Raw genomic sequence first — 24,374 nt, 5'->3', positions numbered from 1 at the left:
TGCACACTCGGGTCTATCTGCGGTTCAGGATTGGGTCCAGTAGAGGTTTCCCCCGTTTCTCTAACCGGTGCGGGTTGTCTAACACCGCGCCCGCGTCCCCGGCCACTCCGTGTACCTTCCATGGGTTTCACTCGGTCTAGGCAAAAGTACTAAACCAAAGCAGTATAAGGCATGTAAGTAACACGCAAAACTTTCATAATAACACATATTTATACATTGCAAACATGATTACAAACACACATACATACAAGCCAAACACATATATACAATCAGTCAAGTCAAGTACGGCCAAAGCACGTACAAACACAAACGATTCCCCCGAGGATTGGCCTATCAAAAGAGATTTACACGTAGCTAACCCTACATCCAAAACGGTTAGCTAAGGCTCTATCCCTATCCCTATGTACATACAAAAACCACCAACTATCCAAAAGATTCCTAAAGATCAAGGCCTAGTCGGTCGCCGGGGTCTGGGATCCAGGCGACGGGGTAGACTCCTCCCCAGCCTCGGCCCCCGCATATGAGGCCTCATCGCTAGACTCCTCGAGCCCGTCGTCACACAGATTAAGGATCGCCTCAGCACGACCCCTGACTTTGCGAGCTCGCTTAACCTCGCGCTCCCGTGCATCCCTCAATTGGTCGCATAGGTCATCAACTCTGTCCTCGACCTCGAGCACGTCATATTCTAGTTCCTTGATACGTGTCGCCTGCTTCTCGTTGGTTGCCCTAACCTGAGTCACCTCAGCTTCCAACGTAGCAACCACAGCTTCCAACTTAGTGTTATCCTTAGCAAGCTCCTTACGCTCCTTTGCTACCGCCAATACTAGGTCGTTCGGATAGGCATACTTCTCTTTACAAGCGCACCGTCGGAGACGGTTAGACGGGCTCCAACGAATAACGGCCCCTCCTGATCGTATCTGATATGGGATCACGGGGAGTGCTCTGGGAGGTCTCACTCCCGAAGGACTAGCACTAGGGTCACCACTCGCATCCATCCTATAGCAAAGGAAGGAATAACATGAATACACTTAATAGGCATAAGCAATAGAATCCTCAAGTCAAGCACTTCTATTATACCCAAGCTAATTCAAACCTAGGCTCTGATACCACCTGTGACAGCCCCACCTTCCCCTAAGGCGAACCAAAGAGGTTAGCGGACTGCGTGCCCAACTCTCGCCAGGACTAACGGTGCAGTATAAAGCGATCTATCACGTTCTGAAACTTATAATGCGCGCAAACAAGGCAAAAGGGCAAAATAACCCAACATAAAAGAAATGAAATCCAGAGTCGGCCAGGAATGGTAACCGACCTGTCCGAAACCCAACCAAACATCGAAATACATATACAACATAACATTAACCATTTACGAGCCACAATGGCATTTAAAAGTGATACAAAAGTCACTACATATGTGGGTTGTCAAAACAAAAGTGAAAACGGCCCTAATGATACATTTAGGGTCCCATTTTATATACAATACAAAAGAGGCATTCATCTAGTTCATTCGGCAACCATTTAACAAAATTCATTCCAAAAGAATCATATTCCTGTAAGGAAAACAAAAGAAACGGGGTGAGCTATATGCCCAGTGAGAATACAACCACCATAGCAGCTAAGATCACATAAACATAACCGTTCAGTTCAAGTATGCAAATAAGAAGAAAATCAAATCAATGAAAGGATACGGACGGCTCTCAGGAGCCCATTTCCGCAGTACAGTCCCCGAGGCATGTCAATTTTCACGACCAACCCCTCGCCGGTTCGATTCAATTGACTACCTACGGGGTTGAGCTCAGTAATGCAGTAAGGTCGTTGGACATTCGTCCAAACAACACCAAATCAGTTTCCATGAAATGGAATGCAATGACTCATATATCAAGTTCAGTAAGACAGTGAAACAGTAGACAATCAGTGATACTATCAAAAGGGGTGAGAGCGGTCAAGTACACCCTCACCTTAATCAATTACAATATCCAAATAAGCCTTCAAGGCAACACAACCACATATAGCAAAGCCACATTAGAACATTTAAGTGAGTAGTATACTCACCAAGTGAGAAAATGATGTTTCATGCACCGTCGTTAAACGAACGTCGTGCACCATCGTTTCCTCCTAGAACAAGCAAGCAAATACAATGAGACTCGCTAACGAGTCATAAAACAATGCTGAACACAACCCCAATAGGGTCTCATATGCAAAAAAATCATGATAGCAAACCAGAAATTAGAAATAGCATTAGTCTTGGCCCCGAATAGAAAAACTGTTTTGCCCTTATTTTGCGGTAATGGCGTCAATTTCACTATGATTATCGGATGGGGGTGTAAGACCCACCGTTTCGAAGCTATGGAACAGGGCTACAACAATGTAGAAGGCCACTCAGTCCAAATCCTAGCACAACTAGGTCAAATGTGCCAAATACTCAACCGGAACCACCAAAACAGGTTTACAAATCACATAATGCTGTAATTACTATAACTCAGTCTATACAGGTCCAAATGCCGAAATTCCAAAGGAATATGGTAGCTAAGACATCCAGCTACATTTCATCAGAAGACACTAACACCTAAATCCAAAGCAATTCCAGTCAAAATGGCCAATTACAAGTGCAGTTTTCGCATTCTGATCAACCCAGAACAGCAACAGTAAAATCAACATATCTCATTCTACACTAATCCAAATGACCTGAAATTTTGCAGGCACTTCAAACTCATCAATACCTACAACTTTCATGTTTTGAGCAAAGTCCAATTCGGCCTCTAACCCTATGATCCAAAACCGGACAGAATTAGGGGTTTTGAAACCCTAACATTTCACAATTCACTCCAAAGCCAAAATTAGTTGCTATTATCACTAATTCACACCTACTAGAGTCTTTCCCCCTCATTATCAACCATCATAAATGATCACAACATCACATTCATATTAAATCAGAAAATTCCTCAAAAAAATAAAAACTTCACTACATCACTTCAAATCAAGAAATAAATCACATAATCCATCACTTTAGGTCCCATTAGGCACCATTTAAGCATCATTAAGTGAAGTAGGGTGTTCAAGCATCACTTACCAAGCAAACAAGAGAGAGGAAGATGTTGGATACCTTAGCTCTTCCAAAAAGCTTCACTAAAGCACTCACTATCACTAAAAGGAAGGATTGTATGGAGTAAAAACCAATTTAAACACTTGGTTTGGTGAATTTGGACTAGTTGGAAGCTTGAAATGTTGAAGAATTCCCTTCCTTCTTGCAAGAGAGAGGGCCGGCCACAAGGTGAAAGAAAATGGTGATTTTTGTGCAATTTTTAAGATATTTAACCTTTGGTCAAAAAAAGTCAAAAATTAGAATAGTAAATCTTAAAGTAAAACCAATAAGAGGGTGACACTTGTCACCTCATTAATGCAATCTTATCACTTCTTTTTCCTCTCAAATCAATCAAATCTCACTCTCTACTTATCTCTTAACACCCGATAAATTTTACACAGTATCCGAAACTTAACCTTATTGGCCGAATTTTTTCGAACTTTTCGCACTAGTGGGTCCCACGTCCAATATATATTCTTAATTTTCTAAAAATTCTCCAATACTAGAAAAATTATCTAAAAACTATAATTACTCATAAAATTCACCAGGAAGATATTCCTAAGCCAGAAAATGCAGAAAACATGCAATTAAGGGGAAATAAACCCTAGGAAAAATATTAGAATTTTACGGGTTCTCACATTAGCTGGTATGGAACTAAGCCATGCATGTGCTTCTGGGGCTACTAAATGTAACTCTCTCATTTTGCTTTCATAATGACAGGGTAAATAAGCCCTGGCTGCCCCCCACATTAAATCTCTTAGGTGCTTATCCTTGAATTTCAGTTTGAAATTAGCATACATGTGTCTAACACAGAATCGATGCTCCACTCCAGGATACTTATTCTCAATGCAATCAATTAATCCCTGACATAAAAACATAAATAACAGAACTAGTGAAAGGAGTGAGTGAGGAATAAAGGAAAGTAAATCAGACTGTAGTGGTGCTGACCTTTTGTCTATCTGATAGAAACACCCAACCCCTTTCAATTGGAGTGCCAATGGCATCAGTAAGTCTGTCCAAAAACCACCCCCAACTATCTTTGCATTCAGATTCAACAAGTGCCATAGCAATTGGGAACATCTGGTTATTAGCATCCCTACCAATTGCAGACATAAGCTGTCCTCCCATGATCCCCTTAAGGTGACATGCATCCAGTCCTATTACATGCCTACATGCATTTACAAAACCTTCTTTTTGTGCAGTAAACATCACAAACATTCTCATGAAGATTGGACTTTTACAAATATTGGACTTTTCAGTTACAATAAATGCCACTGAACCTGGATTTCTTTGTAAAAGTGTAGCACAATAGTCTCTTAATCTTGCATACTGCTTTGCACATGACCCTTTCACTGCTTCCTCTGCTTTCTCTCTTGCTCTATACATTTGAGAGTTTGTACAGTTCAGGTTATACTTCCTTTTTATGCTCTTCTTGAACCCTTTTACTTTCATATCCGGATGGTCAGCAATCTCCTCCATAAACATCCTAGACAGCCACCTAGAATTTGCACTCTTGTTCTTGAAAGACCATGGACATCTATGAGGTACGCCTTTAATGGACTTCACTTGAAGTGTAACTTTGCTTCCATTATAGCCACTAGCATATATTCTCCATCCACATTTATTTGAACATATAACCACAGCTTTATCTTTGTCATTCTTAGTGAAGGTAACTTCAAACCCATTCAAAATTGAATACATTCTAACTGCAGCTCTAAAATCATAAATATTGCTAAAAATTCTGCCTACAGTCAATTCAGGATTTTTTAGATCCCTTTCCATGTTAAACTCAGGAAATTCATGCTCCATGCCTTCATCATTTGAATCATAAACTGGTTTAAGTATTTCATCATCACTAACATCTTCATCATCGACCAGTTTTCCATGACCTTTGGAGTTAAGGTATGCATTATATTCTTCATTAATCAGTGCCACATACTTAGCATAATCAGTCTGTTTTAGGTGACAATCTACTTCACCACCATCCCTCTCTACATTATCTATAGGGTCACATGCATCATTTAAATCATCCCCATCTAGGAAAAAATCAAAGTCAGAGTCATATTCAACTTCCCTACAACCATCCCTATCACCTTCCTGTGAAGCATCTGAAGCATCACTTTCGGCCTCATCATTTTGGGGGTTGATCAGCATTAGGATTTAGATTTTGTTTACCATTAACCTCAATATTATCCTCTGCAACAGGTCTATCAGCATGCAAATCTTCTTCAGGGATCTCACCAACATAAAGTTGTATGATGTTTTGAGTTCTATTTGCCTCAAACATTTCTATAACAATCTGGTCACTGTTTAACAGTTTAAGACCAACCTTAAAGTCAAGATTCCTAACCCTATAGTACACCTCTATTTCATGTCATATTCCAGCATCTTTAAAAGCATCTCTTAACTCAAAAATTGACATCAAATCAGGGTCAACATCATCAAAATTAGCAACTTCTCCCCCCACATATTGTAATTTTGGGACATAGGCAAAATGGCCTCCGTAGTGAACCTCTAAAACATAGGTTTTGAAGTCCATTCTTCTGTAATCACACAAAGGTAATTGTTTTTAGTGCATGCACAGGTAATACAGAGCAAGTATCTTTTATTGTCCCACAAAAATAAAAAATCCTAGTTTGTCTATCTAACAGCCAACATATAACCATCCAAATAAACAAAAAATCCAGCAAATTAATAATTAAAAAAGACAAACCCATCGTTTTCCATCCTAACCCGACAATGACTTGTTATGAACTTTAAGGGACCACACTAACAGATTTCAAACAAATAATTGTCTACATATTAAAGCCCATGCAGTCATTAAAAAACCCATACCATTGTTTCTGTGCAATAAAATTGATTAACAATTAGAAATTTCTAAAATCAAGAAAAATTGCAATATCGAACCTCATAGATCTGCCCAAGCTCTCATAATCTCCTTTCACAATCTTCAAATTCAATTCTGCCGTCTGTTAACAACCACATCGATTACCCATTTTTTCATTCAAGATTGCACCAGAATTTTCAATTTTGTTAGTGGACGTTTTGCTAAGGCTTCGGGCACCAGTGAAGAGAAAGTAACCCGACAAAGGAAAAAAGGAAGAGAAAGTGACCCGACATCGATTACCCATTTTTTCATTCAAGATTGCACCAGAATTTTCAATTTTGTTAGTGGACGTTTTGCTAAGGCTTCGGGCACCAGTGAAGAGAAAGTAACCCGACAAAGAAAAAAAGGAAGAGAAAGTGACCCGACATAGTCAAAAGGGGACCTTTGTCTGTTCTGTTCCCTAATTTCTTTTTCTTTTTCTGTCCCATGCCAGATGGAGGGAAATTTCCCTCCATTATTTCAGGGTAATTTTGGAAACTTGCATTTCATAAACCAGCGTACATGGGTATTTTGGGTTGTTCAATGTTTTCATAAGGATATTATTGTCTTTTCAATATTTCGTTTATGTCCATTAGAGTTGACTGTTAGTTTTTGGGGTAGACTGAGGAAAAACAAACGTTGGGGGGTAAAGTGAGAAACGACCTATATTTAAAGGGGATAAAGTGTGATTAACCCATATCTTTTTAATGCCATCATTACACAATGTTAGTGTTGACTAATAATTTAGGGGATAAAATGATAAAAAATAATGTTTAAAGAATGAAGTGCAAAAGTGGCTATACCTTAGGGGAGTTTTTGTGATTAACCCTTCAAAAGACCTACTTCAAAAGTTTGATTGTTCGGATAGTGTGCAAGCAAAGCAATGCCGACCGCGAATCTTGCAGCACAACGAGAACGAAGGCAAAGCAATATGAGGTTTTCCTCAGTGTCATTTCGATGCCTAAATTAACTTCTGAAGTATTAAGAAGCTTGATTGAGGGGAATTGAGATGAGTTCCGTCACCTGGATAATGGGAGGAGAGAAGCACTTATAATAGGCGAAGGAATTACTTATCGCTGGCGCGCGTGCCCCTAGGCTGATGTGTGTAGGATTCCGTGAATCGGCGCTACTTGTTATTCTAATGTATCAGGCTGAATTAGGTAACATCACCATATTTTTTATGAGCACCTCAAACCTATGGTGTGAATCGAAATCAAAATCGAAATTGGTAATTCAGAACTTTGAAATCAGAATTTTTTGAAATTTTGGTATCAGAATTTTCGATCGATTTCGATTTCGAATTCACCAATTCCGAATTGAATTCGGAATTCGGTAAATTTCGATTTCACCAAATTCATGAATAAAAAAATTATTATTAATATATAAATATTATGTTACATATATATAAAAAATATTTTATATATGTGTGAAAATGAAATTGAAATCAAAATAGAAATTCCGATTTCACCGAATTCATGAATATAAAAATTATTATTATAATATAAATGCTATATTATATATTATATATATATATATGTATGAAAAACATATTTGAAATTAAAATAGAAATTTCGAATTCAATTTCGATTTCGATTTCGAATTATGAATTTAAAATCAGAATTTCTGATTTGAAAAATCTCATTATCGAATTCGATCAATTCGAAATCGAATATTCCAATTTTCATTTCGAATTACCAAATTATCAAATTCAAAATTTCGAATTCAATTCAAATTCGATTGATAAATTGAAAATTTTCGATTTTGCACGCCCTTACTCAAACATGTTTATGTTGAACCAAACCCACCCAAGGCCTGCGTCGAGGTGGAGGTGTTTACCGAGGGTGCAGTTTGGGTCCCATAGACAGCGATGGATTAAAAGCAAAGTGGGGCTAGGCATGTAGCATTTTTCATTCAAAAGAGGGAATTCAAAGTTATTATCTTAGATGCCGATTTTCCCTCACACATCAGGATGGATCACCAATTTTTCATTCATGTTTATTAGGAAGAGTTGTCATAACCTAACTCTGGTACTGGTAGTGGATTATTGGACCGTCCCATCCCAAAAGTTAACTCAAGGTGTGAGACTTTATCTCACATTTATAATCAAATTCAAATACTTTGCCTCTTTCATAACTAAATGTAAAATAAATCGAACAATTTTTAGTCGCCTATTTTGATTGCTGTAAAGTCACTTAAAGTTGCCATCTGCTATCTTAAATGGTGACTTTAAAATCATCATCTGAAAAGGTGACTTTGAAGTCATCATTTTAATTAACAAAATCATTATTTTGGAAAGAATTCAAAAGTTTCATCTAATTTTGAAATTTCTAATAAACATCGGATTATTTAGGCAAGAAGCCCAAGCCACAATGCTAATTCACAACTCTCTTTAAATACAAAAAAAAAAGAAAATAAAATTTGAATGTCCCAACTCTCTTTAAATAGAAAATAAAAAAGAAACTAAAATGTTTGTTACTTAACCACCAATTATAGCTTTGTGAGCTCCAACATTTTGAGATTAATTACCTTTCTTACATAATGAATTATTCTACTTTCTAGTTGTGCCATGTAAAAGGACACACTTAGTTTGTGGAATCCTACCACATACTTTTTTTTTTTTTTTTTTTTGTTGAAACAATCCTACCACAATCATTTTTTTATCGAAAAAGAAATTATCCATTGGTAAATAACGGAGGAGGACAAAAAAACTTATCCCCCACCAACATAAAAATCCCCTCGGAGCACTCTTCTCGTATAATGCCACAGACAAAATTTTTCAATGGCACATCAATCATGACTAGATTACCACTAATACTTAGGTTAATTGATTTGATTCGAGGGAGGGTAATTTTGGTACCTTAATAAAAAAAAAAAAAAGTATTGTCGTTTCACTAGACGAGGTTGTTGCTGTCGGCATCACTGAGGCCATCTCCTACCTGCGGTTGTTGCTAAAATCCCCATTGTCGTTTTATTAGTCAAGTTGCGGTGGAAAAAATGGAGCATCCAGTATAGTACAACAGAAAAGCTCGTCACCACATAGATCTATTAAATCTTCTCGGCAAATTTCTCAACAAAAAAGAAAAAAAATTCTTGGCCAAATTGCAGTCCAACTTTTATGTGTTTCCTCTCTCTCTCTCTCCAATATAATTCATTTGTTGAAAGAGTTTACGTATAAAAAGGGATTTAAAATCGAGATATTTCTAAACGATAAACACAAATATGAAATTTCAAAAATTAAAAAAGTGGACCATTTTTAATTTATTTTTGTAATTTAAATCATACTCCATTAACTCATTGCAACTCATAGCTTTACCTTTAATGAAGAAATATTACAAAATACATAAATTTTTAATTTTCCCCAAGTAACAATAATTAATGACACTTCACTTTTCTTAGCATTTTCATTATTCTCTTTCTCATAGAATTTTTTAGATTGATATTATACAATAAATGAGATTGTGTGATTGACATGATAAAAATTCAAAATGCCATTAGTAATTTCCTTTCCAAAAAGCCAAAAAAAAAAAAAAGGCCTTCCAAATTCACTATCACATAAAAGTTAACTCATACAATTTTGGAAGATACAAGATTACAAATCCAAAGAGAAGATGCTATGAAAACTAAAGAATAATTAAGAGAATAAAAGAATAAAAGTTAAAAACTAGTAATTAGATACTTTGTGTGGAAGGAAATATTCTACCAAATATGGCGAATGCTCTTTTTACTCTCTTAACGAGGTGGCACACGTGTTCCAAGGCATGCAATTAAGCAGTTCACGTGTGAAAACCATTGCTTCGCCACTTGCCCATTTCGCCCCGACGAATGTACGGCTAATATCTCTCGGTCTCATTCATTCCATGCAAACCCATTTTCGTCAATTCACACTCAGCCCAAAATCTCAATCCTCTATACCACACCCACCAAAGACCAAATTCCAATAATGCTCGTTTCCAAATCTCAACCGTCCATTGAGCCGCGTGGTATCTCAACGCAATCAAATCTTGTCCGTTGCGTTCAAAGCATGCATGGAGTGGGCCCCACTCCTCCAACCTCTATATTAAGAGCCTCAGGTGAACGAGAAAAACTCAGAAAAACAAAAGCCTCTCTCTTTCTTTCTCTTTTCTGTTTCTTTTGTTCTCTTCACAGGAAGAAGGAGAAGGCAAGAGGGCAGAAGTTTTCAAGCGAAAGCGTTCTCTCAAGAAGCGCTTTTGAGGTACTTTTTTTTTGTTTTCTTATCTATAATGTGTGTAGATATTCATTTATTGATGAATAAATGCACCTTCTTGATTTTTTGCAGTGATTTTTTTTTAATATGCATGTCAAATAATTACTCTTTCATTAGATAATTAATACTTTTATCTGCATTACCTCCTTCATGGGTGGATCTCTAAATTTAGATAATTTCCTTTTTTTTTGTTTAAAGAAGAAAATTCATCTGATTCAAGAATCTTTCTTTCTTTCTTCTTTTTTTGTTTTTTAATTCTTTCCCCCTTTTTCACTCATATATTTTGTAGTGGTTATGATTCTGTTCAGCTTTTTTGGAAATTTTCATATTTATGAATACATTTCAACTCAAACAGAAACATGTAGGCTGATTTTTAGTATATGTTTGTATGAATGCATGTGAATTTGAATATTCAGAAGTGTTGGACGGCAAAACAATGGAATGGAAAACGACATGTTTGAAAATGAAACTGTGACGGTTTTCTGGCTGTTTTTCTTGCAGCTGGCTGATAGAAAAGTGAAACAAAAGTTAAAATTGCTGGCTACATTATTGTCATCATTTTCCATCTTTTTTGGGGGGGGGGGGGGGGGGGGCAGGAATATACTTTAGTATTTGTAGTATTACACGTCTATGGTTGTCGGGGGTTTTATGATTTTTTTCTTATTATTTTTTAATTTTTTTTGTGCTTTGGAAGTTGTGTTACTTGTTTATGAATGGATGTTGGGATTGTAAATGATTTTTTGTTTGATTTGTGTAAGTTGCATGTGGGTCCTTTTGCTTTGGAAAGAAGGATTCTTTTTTCTTTATTATCTTTTCTAATGACAAGCAGAAATTGCGGTTGAGTTTGCTTTTTTGTTTACCAAGCAAGTCTTTGCAATTGAACAGAGTTTGCTGTGCTTTAGATTTTTATGCATATAATATTACATAAATCTCAACACCCATTTTGGCTGTTAGCTCCAAGCTATTATTGCTTTTCACTTTTTATTTTTTCAGCGAAGGAAAAAAAATATGAGAATGGAGGAATTATAAATGAATTTGACATTCATCATTCCAAATGTTAAGTCTTTGTATACATTTTTCCAATGCCATAATCAACCTTATTAAAATCTCCTACAATTTATGCTATTACACAAGATTTTCCCTTCTTTCTGATAAGCTTTTTTTTTCCCCCTCCTGTTACGTGCAAAGACAAAAGAAATTGATCAACTTTTAGGATTTGTCACTAGTCTAATTACCCTTTTCCAGAAGAAAGGGAGGATTCATTGACCAAATTAATTATTAATACAGGGGAATATCTGTATTATTGCAGCCAAAAAGTTGGGTGATGGGGTCAATTAATTATTATTACGTTGAAAAGATAAAAGATAACCCTCGTTTAATGTTTTGATGAATTTCGTTACTGTCTATGCATAGAAAAAAAAAAATGAAAAGCACGTTTGAATCAAGTGTAGCTTGGAAAAACCATTAACAAAATGAAAAGCACATTTTCAACTGTAGCTTGAAAAAACCATTCATTAGTCTTTCACCCCTTTTGAGATTTGAGTAGTCTCAAGGGGCAAAAATTTCAACCGTACACGATTTGTCTATGGGATTTACTACGATACTTTAGGCAAACATTGAATTGAACTAAATTTTAAACAATTCTTTGATGAAGTCTGATGTGGTTCCTATGTCACAAGGGTCCATTCTTGGGTCAATCGTGGCACTTATGGCTACCTTGTCTTGTATATATTCATAATCTGATTCGTGCAGGCCAAATAATTCATCTTTGTCATCTCTGACACATGAACCATGTTTGGGAAGAAAAAAAAATCGAGCTGGGCATTTGTTGGTAGAAAAATCAATCTTGGGCGGCTTTGAAACATGAAATGGTCCAAATTCTAAGTGAAATTAATAAAGAACGGAGTTCTTGCAATATTTGTATTGGCCGTGTAGGAAAATCTTTTGCGTGTAATAGTCATGGTATGTGTGAGGAAAATTCTAAATCCAGCCCGTCTTGATCTTTCTTATGTGAAGGCATCAGATCCTTTGCGTGGACAGACTTTATACTCAAAACTTATAGGCATAATAATGCAGGACTATGATTTTTTTGGTAGATTGGAGGTCAATACTCATATGTTAATATCCTTGTATTAAATTCATTCAAGCGAACTGAGTTGTTTTGGATTAAATAGTGTGAAGTTCCATCTGTAAGCTGAAGATTTTGACTTTCATGCTGTATTACAGGCAGACTGCACCATTTTTCTATCTGATTTGATGTTAGAATTGATCGTATCATAAGTCATTGTGTTAAATTTTTGCAATTTATTTAACTTTTCATTGAGTTCTTGCATGTTTATCATGCATTTATATTAAGTGCCTAACTCTAATGAACACTATTTGGTATTAAATTTGGTTTTTTAACATTTGACGAACACCCTTAGGTTCATTTGTTCTCATGAAATTAAATTCATCGAAAACATCAGATCATTATTTACCTATGATTAGGTACGTTACGTTTTTTTACTGAAAAGAAGTGTTGAGAGATTGCTTATACCCATCCCGAATGACAGTTTCGCTTGTTCTGTATTTTGTTCATAGACAGTAATTATAGAAGAAAGCTTTTTGTATAAATTCTTGACTTTTTGCTTATTGGATTGATTTTGACATCTTGGCTGCCTTAGCTCACAGCCATTATAGAGAATGTGCTTCAATTGCGCAATTATTTTTAGACCAGACAATAGAATCTTCTCATTTGCACTGTCATTAGCTGGAAAGAATGAGCATGTCTTTCTCCAGGCTGAAATGAAGAGATGTTGAAATGTATGGTCACTGCTGAGTCTCTGATGTGCTAAGATGTGTCCCACAGGAAAGAAAAGTTCAGTTAGGGACTTAGGGCTGGCCTAGTAGTGTATCTTCTTGATGGGCAATAGATTTCGTAGATCCTATTAAAACATGATTGGTGGAATTGCTGCTACATTATCTGACAGCATCATTAACATTGGTGGTCCCTGATGCCTTTTGGTATGTATGGTCCCTTAGTTTTTGATAGATGAAGGGTCCTTAAAACTGCTATTTATGGATGACAGTCTTTGCACCAGAAGAAGTTATAAGGTAGAAGATTGAGGAAAATTTTAGTGGCCACCAGTATGAATCTCTCTGCCCAAGGGATAGATCAACATAGCAAAATTTTTCACTCCATAAGCCATTCAATGAATTTTCCACAGATAAGGAAAAGAGAAGTTACAAAGATAAGCAAAGTTCCATTCTTTCAATTCTTTAGTCACATGGAAATTTCCCAGACCTTTCAATAATCTGTGGTTACTATTTTTCCTTGACCATATCCCCACGAACCTGTCTAATGACTAATCGTCTTGATGTTCTATTTAGCACGGAGATAATTGAAGTGATTTGCTTGCAATAAACTGTAACAATTTCAAGCAAAGAATGTTTGTAAAAAGTATGTAATCATTCCTTCAAGCTTCTCTGCTATATGATCATCCACATTGTCCATTTTCAGGTGTGGCTATTAAGCAGATAGGGCTTTGTATCAGCAATGGGAGCCGGAGGCCGCATGTCTTCTGCAACAACCAAGACTGAAGACAAGAAAAACCCCCTCAAAAGAGTCCCATACTCAAAGCCTCCGTTTACCGTTGGTGATATCAAGAAAGCCATCCCACCTCACTGCTTCAAGAGATCGCTCCTTCGCTCATTCTCCTATGTTGTTTATGACCTGACCTTGGTCACTCTGTTCTACTACATTGCCACAACTTACTTTCATCTCCTTCCTTCTCCATACAACTACCTTGCCTGGCCTGTGTATTGGATTTTCCAGGGATGCGTTTGCACTGGAGTTTGGGTCATCGCCCACGAGTGCGGTCACCATGCATTCAGTGACTACCAATGGGTGGATGACACAGTCGGTCTTATCCTCCACTCTGCGCTTCTGGTCCCCTACTTCTCGTGGAAGTACAGCCACCGTCGCCACCACTCCAACACCGGATCGCTCGAACGTGATGAAGTCTTTGTACCAAAGCCAAAATCCAAGATGGCATGGTATTCCAAGTACTTGAACAATCCTCCAGGCAGAGTCATTACCCTCACAATCACGCTTACTCTGGGTTGGCCCTTGTACTTGGCTTTCAATGTCTCAGGCAGACCATACGACCGTTTCGCATGCCATTATGATCCTTATGGCCCAATCTACAATGATCGCGAGAGGCTTCAAATCTACATTTCTGATGTCGGTGTCATTGCAACATCTTATCTGCTTTACCGTGTCGCAATGGCTAAAGGGCTAGCCTGGCTGATATGCATCTATGGGGTACCATTGCTTATTGTCAATGGCTTCCTTGTTTTGATCACGTACCTGCAGCACACTCACCCTTCATTGCCACACTATGATTCATCGGAGTGGGATTGGCTGAGGGGCGCATTGGCAACTGTTGACAGAGACTACGGCGTCCTGAACAAGGTTTTCCATAACATCACCGACACACATGTCGCTCACCATCTCTTCTCAACAATGCCACATTATCATGCAATGGAGGCAACCAAAGCAATCAAGCCACTTCTTGGAGAATACTACCAACTTGATGGCACTCCATTTTACAAGGCAATGTGGAGGGAGGCTAAAGAGTGCATTTATGTTGAGCCAGATGAAGGAGGCAAGGGTGTTTTTTGGTACAAGAATAAGCTTTGATGAGATCATCCGATCCTGATCAAAAGCTAGTAGGCTGTGCTATTATTAGAAATATAAAAGAAGTAGCTTTCTTTTGCTCTCATCAAATGCATGTCTAAGTTAGTGTAAAACCACCTTTGTGCCAATAAACCTGTTTTTGTTTATCTTCTACAGTGTGGGAAAAGATTTAAAGCTAGTCCATCTCAAATACCACCAAGTCTCATGTTCATATTGGTTATTGATTAATAGGTTCCACAAAGGTGGGTTGATCCATTGAGCTAAAATTATTTTGGGTTGCTGTGCTGGTTAATTTCTATTAGTGAAGTTGGGCTACTAAGGCGCAACTCTTCGGTTTGACAAACAAGAAGAAAGTTGGGCTACTAAGATGCAACTCTTCAGTTTAATTTCTCAGCTGTTTCTATTGCTCTTCCTGGCCCAAAGACTTCCCTGGACTAATTTGGGCCCAAATGCCAATCCCAATGACATGACGTGATTACTTTGTGTATGTATAACCCCACAAATGATTTTTATATACTTGAAAATTAATTATTATATAATCATGGGGAATTCTACCATTGCTTTTGGTATCACATGTAATCCAATAAACTCTTATCACATTATTCAGTAATTTAAACTTTGAAAATTTTTTAGCAAATTTTATATAGTTTTTCTTAAAATTTCTTTTATAAGATATTTTTCCATATTCGGAATTCTTTAAATTTATTTGATGGATTTCACCATAGTATATAGAATTGAAACAGTTAATTAACATATTGACAACTAACATATTGACAATTAGAGGCATGCACTTATGTTTGTGGGCCTATAAATGTTTTAGCTACTTTTGGGTATTTTTGGAGCTTTGCCGTGTATATTATTTTAATTCTTGAGATTTGGAGTTTCTATTTTTCATTTTTTTGATAACTATATGTGTTTAATGATGTAATTTCAGATATTAGTGTAGATTTTAATGAATCATGATATTTCATAGTTTTTGGATGTGTTTTTGAAAAATTTTACTGTAGCAAAGTTTTTAGAGTATATTTTGGGATATTTTTAGAAAATATTTTGGAATATTTAAGAGTAGTAGAGTTTTTAAAATATATTTTGGGATATTTTTTTAAATATTAAAAAAATTTAGACTACCTTTTAGAGTATTTTTAAAAAAATTTTATATTATTTGAAAATTTTAACAGAGCCTAAATCCTAATTGTAAATAGTATGATTATGTCGCAAATTTCGATCAATGACTAATTTCTGGCAACATTCAATAACAAATTTCTTTTCACTTCAATGGTGACTGGAATTCTTAATTCTCAAGGAGAGGGTTTGAGAGAGAAATATTATGTCTACACCATGCAATCATTTCAGCCAGTAATTGGTGGTGATGACTAACCACTAAAATTTCACTGTAACGGTGACTCTAATTCTTGCAAAACCAGAGGAGGGAATATGAGGCCTCACAATTCAACCCGAGAGGTTAATTAATGAATGCTACTATTAGTGATCAGTGATCACTGATTTTAAATATAAATAAATTAAAGATAAATAAGTTGATCTAAATAAACCTTGGCCCAATCCATTTTAATTGGGCTAATTAAACCTTAGAGTCCCTAATATTCACAAGACATATGGATTTGGTGAAAGAATATTTAACCTATCTAAAAGACCTGGGAGGGATGAGTTGGTTTGTATCGGGGGAGGGAGTAAAAATGAGAAGTTTTAGATTCAAAATCTCTTACTTAGATTAAAAAAAAAAAAAGGAAAAACCTATCTAAAATGCCTCATCCGTAACAATTAACTTGATTGTAACATTAGTTAGGTTTATTTCTTTGATGGGTTGGTGGCTTAAGCCGGTGAAGTCGAGAAAGCTTCGGTTTGTGTTCCGGGTATTACCTTCTCTCGTCTGTTGGCATATTTGGAAGGTAAGGTGTACAGCGGTGTCCCAGGGATCCATGCAGAGACCTGCACAGGTGTGTCAGGCAGTCTTTCGAGAGTTAAAGGATGTGTTTTGGTTCAGATTCGGGGAGATACATCGGGCGACCGACTGGCATACGTTTTTGGAGTCGGTGGAGTGCAGGCCAGAGGCATTCCTCGTGCGTCACATTCGGTGGGTGGCTCCGTGGCTTGGCGCGGTCAAGCTTAATATTGATGGGGGCTCAAAAGGTAACCTAGGGATGAGTGGGGGAGGGGGGATCCTTCGAAATTCTTCGGGTTGTATGATATTTGCGTTTTCCAGCTATTTTGGGTGTTGTACCAGTTTACAGGCTGAGGCCAAAGCATTATTACTCGGGTTGCGGATATGTGAGCAACAGGGTTTCGGTGGTAACGTGGTGGTGGAGACAGACTCTCTGATGTTGCAACGGATTCTGCTGAAACGCTGCTTGTGTCCTTGGTCCATCAGTGTAGAGGTGGGGAAGATTGGGCTCCTAACCGGGGGGAGCTTTCAAGTCCTACACTATTACAGGGAAGCGAATAAGGTCGCGGACATTTTGGCAAATGCTGGGGCAGCTCATTCTCAGTGTGGGGTGTTTGTCTATGACGGGATTGATGAATTGCCTAAGTTGGCTACGGGTGCATACCAGTTGGATAGGCTTGGTTTTCCTTCCTTTTGCAGGTTTAGGGTAACAGGGGCTTCTCCCCATATGTAATGAATTCCCACGCTTGTATTCCTTCTTTGGTCTAATAAAATAAAAGTTTTAAAAAAAAAGTTAGGTGTATTTCAAAAAAAAAAAAAAATTAATTAAGTGACCATAAGTTTCATGATTCGAATCTCGAGGCATCCCTGTTTTGAATTAGAAGTAGTACTTGTCCGGTAGTGGATAGAACTTCTTTTAAAAAATAACATTCACCCAGTAATCAGCATTTAGCAGTCAAGCAATATTGCCATCAACTGAAATTTTGTACGCCTTTCTAAAGATTTATTAGAATCTAGTATTTTCCTCTTTGAACAGTTTATTATAAGTGCTTCATATTTCAACTGCATTTAATCTTGTTTATTTATGGTTCATTAAAAAGAAAACCTAATAGCAAAAACTTGTTCAAAGATTCTTCTATTTTTCAGTAAATGAGTTTTTATCTCAGTCTATATGTTAAAATTATAAATTAATTCCGAAATGCCTCTGAGTCTATTCTATGTCTAAAGTACCCATTTAGGTGATAGATATTTAGACGAAAAGTGACTTTATGCATTTGAACATACTTGAAAGAATTGAGATATAATTTCAATATAAACAAAGATAAGGTTACTAAAAAGTGGTGACTGAGAAATTCTTTGTTTGAGTAGGAATGACTTCTACTTTTTACTAGATTCTCACAAAATATGACAAAACCAGTCAGGGTGAAAAAAAATTTAATCATTTAAGTTAGTCAGTAAGGAACTTTTTACATAGAGAATCTAGAAAATTTGGAAAATAATTCATAAAAAAACAAAGTTAATTTAACTTAGCATTTTGAATAAGACAAGAAAATTATTTAGAAAGAGCGATAGTTGCCGTAGCATGCAAACCATCTAAGTTAAGAATGTTGTTAAAAATTCTTAGTAGTTTGCCATAGCGCACAAACCATCTTGTTAATTATAATAGTTTGATTCTACTGAAACTCCTTCCACCAAACCATTTAGCCATCATGCTTACTACACTTTGAGGTTCGAACTTGGATGATTTACACCCCTACATGGGCGCCCTTTGAAAATGCAATGAAGCTTTGTTGATCGCCCTCTGACGCAGTCATGTAACAATGTGTCAACAGGGCCTCTATTATTAGACTTGTGATCATTATAGACAATAAAACCTTCAATTGATTTATGATATTCTTAGTGTGTGTTCTTAAAGTATAAGATAAATACACAAAATTTAAGGGATGGACCCACTATAAATATCAAACACTATCATCTATCTCCCAAAAAAAATTTAAAGCTTTACAAACAGCTAAATACGGGATATATCTCTTATTTTGTGTTCAGGACCTAAAGTTATTGGATTAACTTTTTATGCACGTGTAGTGATTTTTTTACACTAATAGTTATGAATGTATGTCATATATACATGATTCGAATTTCATATTTGAATCCATATTATATGGCATGATCTAGAATTGTTAATGTAAAAAAAAAAAAATTGTACACCAACAGTGTATAGAAAACTTATTCTAAGTTATTTACTTGTAAGTTTTCTCTATTCTTTGCCAATAGAATAAAGGATAAGCACATAAAATGGAAGGGTATATCTATTATAAATTTCAATATTATCATCCACCCACTGAATTAAGAAAGCTTTAGCAAAGGAAATTCGAACTTTTGCAGATAATTTAAACACTAGATCCAAATCTTATCGTATGCATTTAGGGTCCGTTTCCATGGAATGACACAAGATGGATTAATTATTCTGTGTCATCCTATGTTCAGTTACATTTTATATATGGGATGACACATCCTATTTAACTAAATTAATCTCTTAATCATGGGATCAATATAATCCCATAGGAAAGGTGGTATTAGTCATCGCAAGATGACTAATAAATATGATGATAAAATTTTAGACTAATTTATCCTAACAAAAGATATAAATTTCTACTCTTATAATTATAAAACCTACTCCCACATGATAATATAATATGAATGGACTAATTTTCCCTTACTAATTAATTTTAAAGCTTTTTGATTAATTTGCCCCTACTACCAACCTAACTATATTTGAACTATTCAAATTCATACTAACTGTAACCATACTCTCACATAGTAATATGATAATAAATGAACTAATTAGCCCCTACTAATTATATTAAAAGTTTTTACTAATTTGCCCTTATCCATTATTTTAAAAATGTTGACTTACCTCTACTAATTAATTTAAATTTTTTGACTAATTTGCCATACTAACATCATAATAGAAGGACAATATTGCCCTTGGACTAAATTACCCTTACTAATCTCATTTTCTAAACCAAATTTTATATAAATACATAATCTTATTAACTGGGCTTTGTGAATGAAGATTTCAATAATTTTAAATTCAGTCGAAAGAAAAATCTACTATATTAGCTTGAGTTTGACTCATTTAAAGCTCTTAAATGAGTTAAATTTTAATCGATTTAATTCTAATGTAGCCAAAATTCGGCCCATTATTTAATTGAATTTCAAATTTTAGATTCAAAAACTTGGTAAAAATTTACTTTTAAGGACCGAATGGGCTAAATTTGAGTGAATGCGAATTTTTATTTATCAAAACCCTTGATATATAATCCAAAAATGAGTTATCGCTTCTCATCCCATCTCAATCTGTAAACCAAACGGACCCTTAGGGTACAGAATACAAGAATTCTAATCTTAGTTAAATTGATCTTGATAAAAGCAAATTAAATTGTGAGAAGTCCATTAGGCTTTGAGCGTACAAGTAGGGTCAATGCAACATCGGGCCCAAATTGATTTTACAATATTCATGTAAACAAGAATAGATTAATGGCATATTTGTTCACAATGAACTACGTGGGTCAGTCCATTGATTGAAGTTCAGTGGCTTTCCAAAAGAACATATTACCCAAATTGTATGCAATATCCTAAACCGTCTCTTTTAAAACTATTCTACTCCAGATTTTGTCTCCTCAACCCATATGTTTTGGGCTATAAATAAGGGTCTCTCTTTCCAAACTGGAGTTGAGGCCCTTTTTTTGGGCAAAATGGAGATAAGATTTGTGCATTCAAATTTTCAAATTTTAGAGAAGCTCTATAGATTTTCTCAAGAGTTTTCTCTTTCAAATTCAAGTTTTAATCAAATAAAAAAACAAGCATTTGGCATGATTAAATCCAAGTTAAGATTTAATCTAAGAAGCGGCTTTTGTTCCTGGATTCAAGTTCAAGTAAAATCAAAACCCCATATATTTGAAAGCTTGAAGACTAAAGATTCAAGTGGTCAACACAATGCCATCAAATTGACCATTTTCCACACTTAGGTTGTAGAAGATGCCTTTTTAATCGAAGAACAAGGTTTTTAGCTCTTAGCCCTTCAATCATATTCTTTTAAAGAGAAGAATTTGAGGAATATCTTTCTTGATTAGGAGCTTATCTGGAGATTGTAACCCTTTGTTTTCCAATCAACTGATCCAACGTTCATGCAAATTCTAAATCTGTTGTAACTTATTTCATTGTATGCATATAATTATAGGCATTGTATTATTATAAAGTGTTGAGCAACTCAGTCATTTATGTTTTCTTTGTTATGGTATGGAAAAATCATTTAAAACATCCGTCACATTCTGCCAAATAAATTTTTTTATCTTTCACTTTTAAAATAGTAACTTTACGTCCCATACAAAATCAATTCGATAAATTTTAATTCCAACTTAGGTTTTTAATCAATTTTTACTTTGAATTCATCACGTGACTCACACATTCTTTTTTTCAAGGGTTAAATAAATGACCTGATCTATATTTATTTTTATCTCTTAAAAAAGGATCTGATCCGAATCATATTTCATTTTTTTTCCTAAAAAAAGAGGCTGGACCCAATCCATATTCACTTTTTGTTACTAAAAAAGCGAGATTTGATTTCTTTGTATACTAAAAATAACTACATGTGTGTCACATGGTGATTTTATGTTAAAAAATAGTTGAAAACTTAGGTTGAGACTTAATTTTACTAACTTAAATTTGTAGGAAACGTAAAATTAATATTTTAAAAATGAAGGATTAAAAAATTTATTTGACAAAATATAATAGATGTTTTGAATGATTTATTTTTGTAGTAACAACACAGGGATCTAGAATTTCTACCTGGAACACAGCATGGACTAAAATTTGAATTAGAAAATATGGTGGAGTCATTGAAAGAATGCAACGTGGTGGATGTCAAACTGACTCAATTTTCAAACGCTCAACTGCAAAGATGACAGAAGTTGTGACTAGGCGTCAAATGCCTACACCAAGCTATAATCCCTCTCTAGCTTAGAATGACATTAAGTTGGACATCGCCAACTATGATTTATGCATGGTACTAATCTGCTGAGATGTATATTTTGGGTGAAGACAAAATGGAAAATATCAAAAGAGAGTGCCCATCATCAACGGCAAAAAATATGGGGAACAAAATAGAGACGACCGTAGAGTATTGTAGCTAGTGTGACGTGGTAGCAATTATGTAGATGGAAAATAAAATCGAGGATCAAACTTGGCTTGTAACTTCGTTCCATTTTCCGTTAAGTGTATCGAAAAATTCAAAATCAAAATTTGAAGATCAAAATTTGGTAGGATCAGGGTAGCCTTTAAAACTCTTTCAACTTAAAGTGGGAAGAAATTGGTGGCAATGGGATTTCTCTTAACAAAATATAATGTCAAAGAATCATAGACAAAAAACCATTTAGTGCTCATACATTGTCGTTGCAACTCCTTATGTTCCTTTTCTCTCAATAAATTTCCTCGCATAACATAGTCATTAATCTTTATTTTCTTCTCTTCCAACTCTTAAATAAACCCTATCAAACTGGGCATCTAGTCTGAGGTGTGCACAAGATAATTGTGAAGATCCGTTGTAGCAACCATACATGCTGATTTAAGTTGTGGATGACAGAGATAGATAAGTATCGACTAACAAATGCATAGTCGAGACTTGTGAGCGGCTCATCTGGAATCCACTGCATGGACAACTCTGTCAAAGGTAAATGCTAATATTATAGGTAATTTGATTGTAGTAAATGTGTTATCCAGTGGAATGTGATTTGAAAATTACAAGAAGTATGTCATTATTCTTTTACAGAGAACATACATATAAATGGTTAACTTGTACAATAAAGATCCCGTACAGAGTTTCAAAAATTAAATGAGTATGTATATAAATAAAATAACAAAAGTGTAGAAACAACTTAACAATGTGACTGACATAAATAACTATACAGAAGGTATAAATGACAATGCATAGATTTTGAGAACTCTGTCCAACTTTATGCAAATTATATATGCATCAAAGAGTGTGTAAAAGTGTATTTTACATATATGCAATGATTATTTTACAAGTTGATATAGTTTGTACACATTATTATAAAGTGTGTACATATGATTGTAGAATATGTAAATGCTAATATTATACACAAATTGGTTATACTTATACCTGACAATCGGGCAGATTGGACGGATTTTGGGTGGGTTAATATTAGGTTTTCATTTAAATGGGTTACACCAAACCCGCCCAACTTTAGATTGGGTTAATTTTGGATTGGGTCATAGTGGGTCATCTCAAACCCATGACCCAAATATGACCAAATATATTAATTAATAGATTTTGATATATAAACTCTTTCAAACATATTTTCACATACAAAAAAAAAAAAATTTTAAGGGGGTGTCCAATACAAATTTCCAAACCACCCAAAAAAAGATTTTATGCTAATATTTTCACGAAGAAAGTATGATAATTTTGGATTTATGTAGTTTTTACATATTGAGAATACGGTTTACAAAAACAAAAATCTTTTAGCATGAATGAATTATGTGGTAGTTATTAAGCACCGAGGACATGAGTAGTTGTAAGTTAACATTAATGTCTCAAAATTAATTTCGAATTTAATAATGTTCAAATTTTTCATATTGAACATTTTGATGACGTTAATATAAATGAAAAAATTCACATTGTAGCTAAATATCTAACTCATAAATGCAAATTAATTTTTTTGTCACGATGAATTTGGCAACTATTCTAACACATCTGGTCTTGTCCATATTTAGGGTAATACCCTATTAAGTATGTAACCAAAGAATTAAAAATATGCCAAGTAAAAAAATTTTAACTTGCTTGGCGAATTATGTTATAATCACAAAAGATGTTTACAGCAAAAATAATAAAAAAAAGTCTATAGTTGATGTTTTTGAGTATTTATTCACCCTTTTAAGATTGTGTTGATTGTTCATTTGATTCAATTAGCAAAAGTTCGGTAATAGGTGTCCAACATAAATACCCAAACTGCCCAAAATACATGTGAGCTTTTATTACCCAACCCAAAATTGACTCAATACCCAACTTACTCAACCCAACCTCTCAAATTAGTGGGTGGGTTGGGTGGGTTGTTGGATTTTGGGTATAATTGCCAGGTCTAGTTATACTATTTGTTTCAAATGTATATATTATATAGTGAAATATGCTTTGCAAATTATAAGAGTTATGTGATTACCTATTACAGAGAAGATACATATCCATAAAAATTATTTTACAAAATGTTGTAAAGTGTATACACGTTGTTATAAAGTATGTACACACGTGAATATAAATAATTAAGTGGTTATGATGTGAATAATGAAATAAAAAACTAAATGTAATAGACATATTTTTTATGGAGACTATGAATAATTACTTGAAATCATTTAAATGGGTATTTAAAAATAATAAGGTAATAAATCATGTAACGAATCAGACCAAATAATATCAAGATTTATAAGCTAATTATTTGCTGTATAACAATATGCTACTAACTCACCTTGAGTTTGTCCTGAAAAAGAATAGTAAAAAATGCTTTTGTCGAATACAGCACAATAGAGGAAGCATTGTATCTTAAGATCGGT

The 24,374-nt window shown here is 35.1% G+C and overlaps 1 protein-coding gene across 1 annotated transcript; it reads left to right on the top strand.

Annotated features, from left to right (window-relative positions):
* The first annotated feature begins 10,031 nt into the window (after positions 1-10,031).
* Positions 10,032-14,994, top strand: LOC113705737 (delta(12)-acyl-lipid-desaturase-like). The gene is made up of 2 exons (XM_072054061.1): positions 10,032-10,158; positions 13,670-14,994. Exon 2 carries the CDS (start codon positions 13,706-13,708, stop codon positions 14,849-14,851), a length of 1,146 nt encoding a protein of 381 aa, XP_071910162.1. The 5' UTR covers positions 10,032-10,158; positions 13,670-13,705; the 3' UTR covers positions 14,852-14,994.
* The last annotated feature ends 9,380 nt before the right edge of the window (positions 14,995-24,374 follow it).

This window comes from Coffea arabica, chromosome 1c (assembly GCF_036785885.1).
Source record: "Coffea arabica cultivar ET-39 chromosome 1c, Coffea Arabica ET-39 HiFi, whole genome shotgun sequence".
NCBI classification, from domain to species: Eukaryota; Viridiplantae; Streptophyta; class Magnoliopsida; order Gentianales; family Rubiaceae; genus Coffea; species Coffea arabica.
Note: the sequence above shows the minus strand (reverse complement) of the source record. Positions and strands in the feature narration are given on the sequence as shown.